Here is a 13628-nt window from a genome sequence, read left to right on the forward strand (position 1 = left end):
ATGAATGAATAAAGCTGTTTAAGATCTGTGCATCATACTTTCTTCTCTTCTCGAATACCGGTGGCCAAGGAGAAATGCCCCCAAAGAATGCTTTAAGACTCTTGGTCCCATGACTATCTGGGTTCCACGTTGTGTTTGCTGTCACAGACATCTCCAACAGAAATGCAGTTCTGCTGAAACATTTAAAAACTAAAAGGAAAGATTTTTTTTTATAAAAACAAAAAACGTTGTGCTTGTAAAATAATTGCTTCCAGAATGTTTCCACTCATTAGTTCAAGATTTCAGTAGTGCCCTGCCAACAATGGTTTTCCTGTTCCAGTTACATCTGTACAAAAAGATGGAATATTCATCCTTTATTCCTCCTTCTCGTATGTCAAATACATTTCTTAAAAGAAGTTTTAAAAACTTGGAAGTAGACGAAGAGTCTACCCAGACATGCTGTTTCTGATGCAACACTGTCCACCTGTGGGACTGGACCACTCCAGAGCTTTGGGATGGTGCAATCCTACAGCAGGACATGCTAATGTATCACCCAACATTAAAAAGTGGTGCCCTCTCAAAATTTACCTGCAATCATAATATGTCCACACCAGGGATAAAGCTTCTAGCTTAACCTCACCCTGAGATACTGGATTCAGGTAGGTAGCTATGTTGGTCTGATCCAGTTGAAATAAATTTTAAAAATTAAAAAATTGTCCAGTAGCACCTTAGAAACCAACTAAGTTTGTTCTGGGTATAAGCTTTTGTGTGCATGCACACTTCTTCAGATACCTATCTGAAAGTATCTGAAGAAGTGTGCATGCACACGAAAGCTTATACCCAGAGCAAACTTAGTTGGTCTCTAAGGTGCTACTGGACATTTTTTAAAAAATTTTATTTATTTATTTCACCCTGCAATGTTAGCTTTCCAAGTACAGGAAAATGTTGACATGGGGATGCTTACATGAATTTGGATGTGGCGTATGTTATGTATTAGGTTAACTGCAGTATTCCTTCTGGCCACCGTGGCTGCAGTTCTTACCCTGCTCACTGTGGCTGCAGTTCTCTACTTATATCCCACTTTTCCTTATACAATTCAAAGTAGCTAGTGAGAGAAAGAATATGATACAAGAAAAACAAAAAAGTAAGATAAAGGAACCAAAATAACAAGCCATCAAATAAAAGCAATTAAAATAAGCAGCTATTAAAACATAATAAAGAGTCAGGTACCAGTTAAGACCTAAGCAGTAGAAACCAGCCACTGAAGGCAAAAAGCCTCCCTAAACGCAAGAACATAAGAAAAGCTTGCTGGATCAGGCCAGTGGCCCATCTAGTCCAGCATCCTGTTCTCACAGTGGCCAATCACATGCCTGTGGGAAGCCTTGGCTCAGTATACCTGAAGGAGCGTCTCCACTCCCATCGTTCAGACAAGACACTGACGGCACCCCTATTTAGGGAAGTTCTTTTAATGTTTGATGTTTTATCATGTTTTTAATATTCTGTTGGGAGCCACCCAGAGTGGTTGGGGAAACCCAGCTAGATAGGCGGGATATAAATAATAAATAATTATTATTATTGGGGCAGTGTGGTAAAGTATAGCACAAACTGCAAGGGCTGAATGTGCACTGAAAGATATGCACATCTTGCCTCCACTGTTAGAGGCAATGTGCCTCTGAATACCCCCTGCTGGGAATTGAGTGTTGCTGCACTCATGCCCTGCTGGCAGACTTCCCCACAGGCCTCTGGTTGGCCACTGTGAGAACAGGATGTCAGACCTTTGGCCTGAACCATCCGGGCTCTTCATGTTTCCTTACGTTTTTTTACAATACTATAGATCTGACGTTCACCATTTTGCACCAGGGCAGATGTAGAGAGCTTCAGTGACAGCACGGGGAGGGAGGGAAGCTTTAGGAACAAAGAGTAATACAGATGGTTCCCAGACCAGAAAGGTTTGTGTTTGTTTTTCACTAATTTTTCTGTCGTTTTCTAAATCATGATATATGAAAACAATTATTTCCCCTGAAGGAGGAGGATGCTGAAATGTCAAGGGCTCCTTCAGGCTCCACTGTGATAATGAATTATTGGAGAAATAAAAAAATTTTTTTGCTACTTCAGTGAAGAAAGACATTTTGTGACCTTTTGCGGCTTTATGGCGATAATGAATTTTCTGCAGAACTCAGACACTTTCAGTTACTCTATTAAAATAAGAATGCTTGAGGAATGGCTGTGACCTTGACCTTTGAAAAATTAATGGAATACTGATTTTGAAGGAACTGATGAAAATCTAGTTATCTAGACTCTTATTTATTACTGTCACCCTAACAATGCCCACATATATATGATAAATATATATATTTTTAAAACCAAGCAATGTTCTTCAACCATCTTAACATATCAGTTGAATTATTAACTTCAGATACCAGTCATCTAATCACCCTTCTACATGCTGATTGTATCAGCTTTATACAAAGATGTTTTGGTTCAAGATGAGAGCCAGTGTGGTGTAGTGGTTAAGAGCGGTAGACTTGTAATCTGGGGAACCGGGTTCGCGTCTCCGCTCCTCCACATGCAGCTGCTGCGTGACCTTGCGCTAGTCACGCTTCTCTGAAGTCTCTCAGCCCCACCCATCTCACAGGGTGTCTGTTGTGGGGGAGGAGGGGAAAGGAGATTGTTAGCCGCTTTGAGACTCCTTAGGGTAATGATAAAGCGGGATATCAAATCCAAACTCTTCTACTCTTCTTCTTTACAAGGAAGAAAAGAAACAGTAGAAGGCTGGACTCGCTAAGCTCCAGATCTTGGCTTAGGTGCTAACTCTTTGCTCCTTTCACAGAAGGAGCAAGCCATTCAAGAGTTCCACTCACAGAATGCTTCCTTCCAGGAGCAGGACTCTTTCTGTGAGCACAACTCTCCTTCCGTAAACTGGGCAAAAAGTTAAGATCCAAGATACTGTCTTCTAATGACATCTGAAGCATAAAATAATCAGGTTTTGCCATGAGCTCTAACATACCCAATTCCCTTTATTTTTTAAAAGAGACCAATTAAAGAGATCATTCTAGTTATTACGCAATACCTGTATGTTGCCAAAGCTTAAAAAGTTTTTCCCCAATGCTTCCCCCCCCCCAAAAAAACAGAGGATTTGGAAAAAAGTAGATTTCATTTCAATGCTTTGTAACATCCTGAAACAAATGTAAGACAAAAAGGAAATCAATCTTTTCATAAGGCAAAAAACCCTCAAGTTTGCGTGGACAGTGTCATTATATAGCTTAGTCACTAGGTGGCACAAGACTTGGGAGTTTCATGTTGCTATCCTGCCTTTGTTAAAAGAGACAAAAAGGTTCTTGTCTAGCTTCCAGATACAGGCGCAGTACTTGTTCAGCAAAATATATATTGTAAATATATGAGTAAATTGAACTGCCTCATACAGAATCAAGACTTGGTTCATCTAACCCACCCCTGTCTGGAAATGGTTCTCCAGGGTTCTAGGCGGGGGGGGGGGTCTTCTCTACTCCCTAAGACTCTTGCAATGGAGACACTTTGAATTAACATGGGAGCTTTTGCATGCAAAGCATGTGCTCCAGCCATACAACTAAACTACAGGTCCTCCCCTCCAATCTTCTATTTTGTAAAAAAAAACAAAGAACTATGTGAACTAATGGGAAAAGGAAATGTGGCTAATTAAATTAATTTTAATTTTCAGTAAAGTACAGTATCTAAATACAATATTTTGAAGGAAATGTCTGGTTAGGATGGAAAAGATGGGAATTAGATTGGCTATTAAGGATAATGGGCAAGGAAAACTAATGAGGGATATTTATATTTTATTGATATAAAACCTACTAATGGATTCTTTTTTTTAACTTAGGGTCTGTTCTTCTACTTGGGCTATGTGTCTTCATTTTTCAATTGCAGAAAGGAAACAAAAACAGTAGGTTCATTGGTTATCTGGCAGACCGACATTAATGGCTGAATTCCATATGGTGGATCACAAGCTGTAGAGCAGGCATCCCCAAACTGCGGCCCTCCAGATGTTTTGGCCTACAACTCCCATGATCCCTAGCTAACAGGACCAGTGGTCGGGGAAGATGGGAATTGTAGTCCAAAACATCTGGAGGGCCGAAGTTTGGGGATGCCTGCTGTAGAGGCATAATCTATCTGATTGCCAATTTTAGGGCTGAACCAAACTGCATTTTATCGAAAGCTGCTTCTTTCCAGTAGGACTTCATATCCATATATATATATTCATATTCATATTCATATATACATGCCATTTGAGACCAAATGACATGTATATATGTTGCAGCCATTATCTTTCTAAGGTTTCAAATTCACCAAGTCAGCAGCAGGAAAAGATCATATCAAAATGGTGGGATTTGTTAACACACTTATTTTTTTAAGTTTCAAATAATGTCAGGTGTTAGCTGTGCATGAACATAAAGGGCAAAGCCATTTTTATTCCTTTAGAGGAAGCACACCCACACATTTATGGACCCACAAAAACAGTACACACCATCTACTTACACTGAGTGTTTGTTCTCTCTATGCAAATTCATATTTTCCCAATGGTGAAAAGAAATATGAATGGCACAAATCAATTTGGCTGTGTAATAAGTCAAATAATCTTTTTAGCCCTGGTGAAAAATGGGGCCCCTAGGAGTTAACTGTCCCATAATAAAGACAAATTCTTCTGGTGTTCCTTGCAGACGCAATATATAATGTCACTGGAATTCAAAGGTGATTTATTATAAACCAAATATCCACACACCATAAAGTATTACTTAAAAATGATACGGGCAATTCCATCATAAATTATGGCACCAATTCAATAGAGCACAGATATTGTGCAGGTATCCTCAAATGTGACATACAATTTTGTAGAACAATATAGAAAACTTTGCTAGACTGCACAGTCCGCACTCTGCTAGAAAGGAATGCCAGTGAAAGGCAATCATGGATGGCAATGGTGGTTGTTGAAAGTGACAGCATACCACCAGGACTGGAATGTGGCACACGGTATAATTCACAAGTCACAGAATCCCACTGCGATCAGAAGAGAACTCTATGCATTTAGTGGTAAGGTTCATAGCACTCACAAACGCCTTCACGGATCAAATAAACCAGCTCACACACCCTGCCATCAGCTGCTCAGTCAAACTGAAAGCCAAGCTGTGCATTGAGGCTATGAAACTATGGATAGTTAAAGCTCTCTATTGTTATTTTTAATCAGGGAGCTGATTAAATATTGCACATGTACCTTTAACACTGTTTCTGTGCATATAATAAATTATTATGAATTAAATGAGTGCTGGATGGTTGTCAGATACATACCAAAGTATGGCTGTTCCATGCAGCTATTTGTTTTGGCAGTTATTAGTAGAATGCACCAAGTAATGTCCTTACAAATGTCAGATTTTGATTAAATTGGCTCAGACTAAGTACCTCTTAATTTCTATGCTCTATGTGCTTGCCTTCAAGCAAGCACAACCATAACCCAACTACCACCAGTAGGCAAGCAGGCCATTGTATTTCAGTTTTTCCATTTGCAGAATGTATAGGATTTTGAGCAATGGTGAAAGAGCTTTACACTGACATCTCTCTACCTAACAACACTTAAAAAAAAAATAACAAGTTTGGAAGTCAGCCCTTTGAATCATTTGATAAAACCCTGCCTTTTTCTCTCCAAGATGATAAAAAGAATGTCTGTCTTGCCAAGGTGGTGAATATCTCATGTTTTATTAATGAATGACCATGACAAATAAGGAAATATATTGGCAGACTTTGGCTAACAACCCTTAGTTCCAATGGTTCCATTACTTTCTCTAGGTCATTCAGTTCAGATTCTGAAAAATAACAATTGCCTACAATAGGATACAGAGCTTCAGTGCTGCTATGAGACAGGGCATCAAGCATTGGCTATGTGGTCAGGAATATGTTTGGTTTAGCAGTTAAGGGAATTTTGACTCAAAGCCAGTTGGCTTTTAATTCAGCTGAATCACCGAAACTTGATGAAATGCCATAAGACTATCTAAAAGAAAGCAGAGGCTTCACAATGGAAGGGCTGACATCATCCTCACTTGGAGAGCTGTTTTTAAAGAAACGATGCAAAGTTATAACAAATGTGTATGATATTGTACATTTCGCAATACTTTTCCCAGTGCACATAAGTGCACTTAATTTGAAACATATACCTATTATGTGGTTTTATTCTTTTATATGGCAAATTCAATTAACATATTCATTAGGGAATTACATGCTTTTTTAAATTAAGTGTTCCGTTTGAAATTGCATATGAAAATATTAAGCAGAATGCCAAGTGAATATGCAAAGGTAGGTTATTGATTCAGGGAAGGAAGTGATTTGTGTGTCTCTAGACACTGACTCCTTATTCAGTGTGGCATTGCTGAGTCTCAGGTGGGCACATGTCCACAAGTGATAGCATGTGTTTAGCATGGCTTATTTCCTCCAGAAATGTACCAAAGCATTTTTAAAACTTTGAAAAGTAGTTTGGCTCAGACTATTGGAGAGAGAAAAGGAGGCTCAACGAACCCTGATAAGCAGCATGTACAATAACTGCTATTTATAAGGCACAAACCAATTGGAAGATCTCCTGCACCAGTTCCACTGAAAGCACTATGCCTTGGCACAGCTCCTATTCTTTCTCAATGGAGCTCCTACAGGAGAACCTTCCAACTAATTACAGTCTGGCGCTGTGGGTTAAACCACAGAGCCTAGGGCTTGCCGATTGGAAGGTTGGCAGTTTGAATCCCCACGATGGGGTGAACTCCCATTGCTCGGTCCCAGCTCCTGCCAACCTAGCAGTTTGAAAGCACGTCAAAGTGCAAGTAGATAAATAGGTACCGCTACAGCGGGAAGGTAAACGGCGTTTCCGTGTGCTGCTTTGGTTCGCCAGAAGCGGCTTAGTCATGCTGGCCACATGACCTGGAAGCTGTACGCCGGCTCCCTTGGCCAATAATGCGAGATGAGCGCGCAACCCCAGAGTCGGTCACGACTGGACCTAATGGTCAGGGGTCCCTTTACCTTTACTTTACCTTTATCATGCTCCAGCAGGTGCCCTTAGGTAATAGGATCCCAATTCAAGAAAGTCCAAGTCTCCTGCCCAAAAAACTCACCAAGAAATTATTATATGGGGGCCCAGCAGTGACCAAACAAGCCAAGGTCAAACACAGTGTATCAGTCCAAGAGGTAACCCAGAGGCAAGGTCAAGCAACAGTCAACACAGCAAGAAAGTGAAACAAGGTTCAGGCACAAGAAGCCAGAGACCTGTGTCTTTTCCAGCACCTGGAAGGTTCAGGACGTAGCCAGTGTGGTGTACTGGTTACCAAGAAGAGTTGCTGTGCTCGTTAGGCCTTACACTACTAAGCAGCCCTTGTTTGTTCTAATAAAGAGTTAACTTCACTTACTCTGTCTGATTTATTGCTGACCCGCTCCTGACAGTGAGTCTCTCTGTGGAAGATCCTTTGAGGGGATCCTCAGTCCTGGTGGTTCCAGGGTGTTGTGTTTGTTTGTTTGTTCCTATGGATTTCTCCTGTGCATTTACAGGTTCCTACACTCCTGAGTCAGCAGAGCAGAATGAAACTGCCATTGTCACATCTAGTTTGACCCTCAAAAGCAGACATAGTGCATAGAAGTCAATATCTCTGAACGCAACATACATATATCATAGTTGTGCACTTCCCATCTTATTACAGTATGTTCTTTCTTCACCGCCTCCCTACTGTTCAGAAATGGGCAGAAACATCAAAGGAAAAGGTGCAAGTTATTCCAAGAGTGGTTAGCAACACTTATGCTCATTAAATTGTTCCCAGATCTATCATTTTCTGTCTGTGGTGAGCTTGAATCTACATGTATTCTATTTGGCACAAATTATCTTCCTTCCAGAAATCTGCCATTGCAATTGTGGAGGCCAAGTCTGTGTTGAGACAGTGATTTTTGGGTGTTTTCATAATCTGAAAATAGGTTGACTAATCTGAGGACTATGACCATAAAGTATGCTTCTAATAGCCTGAGTTGCTCCTAATATGTTTTCCAAAAAGAGTCTTAAAAAAAACCTGCTAAATTATTATGGCTAAAATTAGAACAATAAAGTGTGTAATTCAAAGCAACTGGTCCCTTCAATTTTCAGCCAAAGCAGCCTTCAAAACTTTCGATCTACTAAATTGAATGCAGCCTACCTGCCATGTATGTGCTCCCAGAAGGGAACTGAGAAAGTTGCAATTTTCAGTACCAGTCTGGGGCTGCAAAAAACAAACAAAACGGGGCTACCATGGTCCTGGCAGGCCACCATACATACATGGTTGGTGAGTTGCATTTGACTAGAAAGATTACAAGTCGAGGCGAAAATTTGAAGGTAGAATTATTTTTCAGTTTTAAAAAGAGCTCCACAGATATTTTTAAAGGCACAAATTAACCAGAGTACAATGTGTTTGTCTCAGTTCAACAGGAGTCAATACTGGCACAGACTGTAGCTGTGCACATATTTCCCTGTACCAAAAAGACTCACCCAGGACAGACTTTTCCCAAGACACTCTCAACCATCTGTTTGGTGAGAAGGCAGAATCAAAGCCTCCATTTTCTTTTGCACAGACAGAGGGCCAGTGCAAAAGAACCTAGGGAGCTGCCTTAAAGTGTGCCAAACCATTGTTACCTACACTCAATATTGCCTACACTGGCTGGCAGTGACTCTCCAGGATTTCAAACCACGTTCTCCCCCAACCGTACTGAGAGATACTGGGGAATGAACCTAGGACCTTCTGTATGCATAGCCGAGGGTCTGCCACTAAGCTATGGCCCTCACTATGGCACTGAGATCCAGATGCCATGTACAAAGCTGTTTTCTTTCCTCATGACTAGGGTTCATGAATGTGAGAAGCAGCCATGCTTACCTGGCGTTCCCAGCAATGCATCCTCACTGTGCCAGACTAGCCCTTCCTGGTAAGATGGAGTGGCACCCATGCTGGCAAACCAGGTAAGTGCTGCTGGCCACTCATTGTGTAAGCTCTGGTAGCTTTACATGCGAGAATTTTCTCAAAGCAGAGTTAACAAATAATGCAGAGAATCCCTATCATAGGAGGTATTGTTGTAAAAGTGTCAAAAAATCCCAGTGAATACAAGTCTCGGGCCCGACTGCTCCTACATTCTCCTGCAGTAAGAAAAAGGTGGGATGGATTGCCTGGGTAGCAGATGTTGATGCAAGAGAACCTAGAGAATGACAAAGGATGTCAGCTGGGTGCATAAATAAAGATGATGCATTTTTGTGATGTTTCGCTGAGTTGCTGCTTTTCTTAAGTGTCAAGGGCTGTATGAATGCTATTCATACAGAAACTCTTATTGCCTTGAGATATACTGTATTGCTCAAAATTGGGACAGGGAGGTATAGGGAAGAAACACCCACCCACAACCACCCCTACCTCATATGCCAAAATGGCTTCGAAGCTGTTTACAACAATGAAATCACTGTAAACTGTAAACTCATCTGGGTTCAACGAGCACCACAGAATATGGATTCCAGAAGAGTAGCTGCGTCAGAAAGTGACATTCATAATGGGAACCAATAGACAGGATTCTGTTGAGAGAAGCTGGCACAGCCAGGATTTGCCACAGCCAGCTCGGAGTAATGACCCAGCCAATAATAGAACATGTACTCATGTTGCTTCTGTACAGAAAAGAAGCTGCTTTAGGCAGGTACCAAACCCAAAATTACTGCATAACTTCCAAACTTTTAGGTGGTACAGCAAAACACTTCCTGAAGGCCGTTCCTTCTGGCTTGGAACCCGTCCCTTTCTTACTCTCAGAGGTAGAAGAGCAACAGTTCATGGTAGAGCAGCCACTTTGCTGGAAGAAGGTCTCAGGTTTGATCCCTGGTACCTCTAGGTGGGGCTGGAAGAGACCCCTGTCTGAAATCCTAAAGATCTGCTGACAGTCAATGTAGACAATACTCTGAAGGCACATGATGCAACAACCTAGATGAAGCTAAGAAGATCTGGGTCTGGTCAGGGCAGTGTCATATTTACGTATAAGCTAAACAAGCTATAGCTTAGGGCCCCACTCTCTTGCCCCCCCAATATACTTCTTCTTAATTGTATTTCACTATTAATATACTTCTTAATTGTGTTTCAGTTCAACAATTGCTTTGATAAAATACATATTTTTGTTATGTGCAAATGGCTTTAGATACCTATTAGGTCCATAAATTACCATATAGCATATATTCAACACAAAAAACAGCAACAATTTGTTGCTGACAAAGGACAGCTGGACATAAAAAGGGCCCTCAACAAACCTAAATCTGGCCCTAGGTCAGGGTATGGATGGGAGACTGCTTACAATCTCTATGGATGCCATATTGCATTCTACAGAAGGGGGAAAGGTGGGATATAAACACAATACACGAAATAGGGAAAAATTCAAGTCACAAATGACTCATTTGGAGCTTTTGTCAGGGAACCAGCCAGCAATAAATCACATGGAGTATGTGAGGTTAACTCTTTATTAGAAGAAACAAGGCTTGCTCAGGGGAGCCAGGCCTAACGAGCACACTAACTCTTCTCAGTAAGTCTTGCCTACCGAGGCAGCTGTGGAGGCTGAAGATTCCCACCTTCCCACAGCTGTCTAAGACTCCTCCTCCTCTAGGTCCTTCCCAAACAATCTGAGACTCTCTTGATGAGTCTGTCTCTGCTCCTCCCTCTTTATACCTCTTCTGGTTCTGGGAGACATGGGGAGAAGGGAATTTGTCACAGCAAGAGTGGGAGATACCTTGGCTCATCTCTGCCTCTTGGCCTCCCTCTTCTCCTGCTCCAGCTTTTGCACTTCTCTCTGCCACAGACTGTCCCTGCTCACTAAACCCTTTTATCTGTTCAGCTTCCGACACCTCCTCTTCCCAGGCTTCTCCCTTCATTGCCCCACCACCAACCCCTGGCTCTGAGCCTCCTCCCCTTGGGGGTTCCCTAGCTGGTGCCTCCCACCATTCCTCTGTGTCAGTTTTCTTGGAACAGCAGCTGTCACCTGCAGCAAGCTATTTTAAGACAGCCGTTGCAAAACACAGCACCCAAAGAACCCAAAGAAGGCCCCCATACAGCCAAGGGAAGCTGTGTAGCATGTGGCTTCCAGGCCATGCAGAGTGTGCCAGCAAGTCCCACCTGGCAAAACTTCATAAAACTTTGTGCAGAACTAGAAGGGCTAAAATGCATGCTTGGAGGCTGTATGACTTAGGAGGGTGTATGTTTTTTGTCCTGGCCATGAGCCACACTTCATTTTATTTCTGCCTTCTCTCCTCACTCTCTCGCACACACATGCACAACTGCTTGTCCCCTGTGCCACTTGTCTTCAATTGCTACAGGCAAAAGGGCAGGAAAGAACTCGAAGCCCAGGCTCCCACAGAGTGCAACCCCAGCCCATCTTTTGCTTCCTCGACTTTCAACTTGGCGGGGGGTGGGGGAGCCTGAAAGGGACCATGCAAGGCCCCAGGCAGAGTCACAAAGCCTGGGGAGAACCACGCGAGGAGGGCTGCCATCTGTGGTTTTGGACACCCCTTTGTTATTACATAGTAATTTCATTAAGGAACTTAGAGAGAGTGTAAAAAGGATATGTTCCAATGAAAATCTTCTTAAACAATCCCCACATTGAAAAGCTTAGTCTCTGGCAAAATAACAAAAAGGAAAAGGGGGAAAAATAGCTGGGCAGAGTTGTAAAACAGACAGTGCTTAAGTGGAGAAGCAGAATTGGCAAAGTTTCCCATCTCTCACGATTACAACATGAAAGCAGCCATGGGACTAGGAACTTCACAGCCACGTAGGAACTAGTCTCTCTCTCTCTCTCTCTATCTGCTAGGTCAACAACAGAGCTTTATTGTACGAGAAAACGGCATGTGCATGTATATCCCCAACTATCGGAAGATAACCGCCACTTTTCAGGGCTGGGGGCATTTTGGTCCTTGGCATGGTGCCTCACCATGTACCTGGAACATGTGGTTATCTGTCAACAGCTCTACACTCTGGGCTGCATTATGATTTACATATGAGCAACTTTGGAGCACGGGAGAACACAACAGACTCTGGGAATGATTTAGAGTGTAGTTAACCGTGCTCTGAAGATGAGATCACTGCAACACTTCATGGCATAGCGTCAGAATGGCTGGTGTCCAGCCTGATTCAAATTCTTCACCCAGAGAGAAAAATAAAAACTACGTTGATAGGGGAACCCCACCCCCACCCCCCAACTGGGCCTCAAGGACCTGTCCAAAAGTTCCAGGAATTAATAACGGTAGACTCACATGGAGACGGATCCACAAAAATCGGGTCTATGTTATGAAGCAGCTCCGTTCTGGGGGAAGGTTCGCCTTCACTAGAATAAAGTTTATTAGGAAAGGCATTAAATTTCTTTCTACAGTTTAACAGAATCCCAGCCCAGCTATTTCAATCATTCCTTTTGCGATTCTCTCAAGAAGAAAGGGAGTCTGTTAACTAATTAAGTGTGCAAAGCTACTCAGAAATTTAAACAGGATATTGTTTGTCCTGTACCAAAATCAAGCCAGAAGAAGAAAAGAAGAATTGGGAGCACACTTTCCTTTGAAGCTCTGCCTCCTGGTTTCATGGTTACCATCACATGATTGACAAGTGGGTGGCCCTTCCCACCTAGGGAAGTGATCCGTGGTGGTGGGGAGTTCGGGCTGGATTCAGTTCCCCAACCCTGAACTAAGTTACACTCAGAGTAATCAGGAGCCCAATTAATTTTAGTTATGCATTTCAGGAATGCGTACATTGGCGAAATCCAACATTGGGGAAGTGGGCTTTTATTCAGCCATCAGGACTTCGCTTTTTCCTCTCTCCTCCCCACCCTGAAGCTCCTGTGGCCCCACAAAATCTGCTGAAGAGAGCCAATCAACCAGAGAAGATTTGGGGTGCATAAGGAGGGTGAAGGAGGGGAAGAGGAAGTCCCATTGCACAAGTGGAAGTCCGTTCTGCTTGGACATGGCCACTATTAGATGTTACACATGGTTTGTCTTCACACAAAGTGGAAACTCAAAGGATTTGCATTAATGGGTTGTATCCAATGTTAGTCATACAGAGAGCAGACCCGATGAAATTAATGGGCATGACTAACATAGGCCCATTAATTTAAACTGGTCTACTCTGAGTGGAACTTAGTTCAGAGAAGGGGAAAGTGAGCCAGATTGAACTTCCCACCACCAACTTCCCACTTGGATAGATGTGCAGGGCCACCTACCAGTCAATAGTCCAATGTAAACATGAGGCCAGAAGGCAGAACACCAAAGGAAAGTCCACTCCCAATTCTTCCTTTACATATGTGTAGTTACAGGTAGGTAGCCGTGTTGGTCTGCCATAGTCGAAACAAAATAAAAAAATTCCTTCCAGTAGCACCTTAGAGACCAACTAAGTTTGTCATTGGTATGAGCTTTCGTGGTATCTGAAGAAGTGTGCATGCACATGAAAGCTCATACCAATAACAAACTTAGTTGGTCTCTAAGGTGCTACTGGAAGGATTTTTTTTACATATGTGGTTTGATTTCAAGTCATGCCTACAAACAAAAACTGTTCCTTTCAGGTGTGGCTTGAGCTATGGCTTTGCAGATCCTTTGGACCTTGTCTTGAAATCAAGCCAGGGCTACAAAGAAC

At 42.3% G+C, this 13628-nt stretch overlaps 1 protein-coding gene across 1 annotated transcript in view; it reads right to left on the reverse strand.

Annotated features, from left to right (window-relative positions):
• ARSB (arylsulfatase B) overlaps positions 1 to 13628 on the reverse strand; it is a 67318-nt gene that overhangs the window by 16088 nt on the left and 37602 nt on the right. The window contains exon 6 of the mRNA XM_035099802.2: positions 12266 to 12336. Coding sequence (XP_034955693.1) covers positions 12266 to 12336 — 71 coding nt within the window. The remainder of the gene's footprint in view (positions 1 to 12265; positions 12337 to 13628) is intronic.

Source organism: Zootoca vivipara, chromosome 11 (genome assembly GCF_963506605.1).
Source record: "Zootoca vivipara chromosome 11, rZooViv1.1, whole genome shotgun sequence".
NCBI lineage: Eukaryota > Metazoa > Chordata > Lepidosauria > Squamata > Lacertidae > Zootoca > Zootoca vivipara.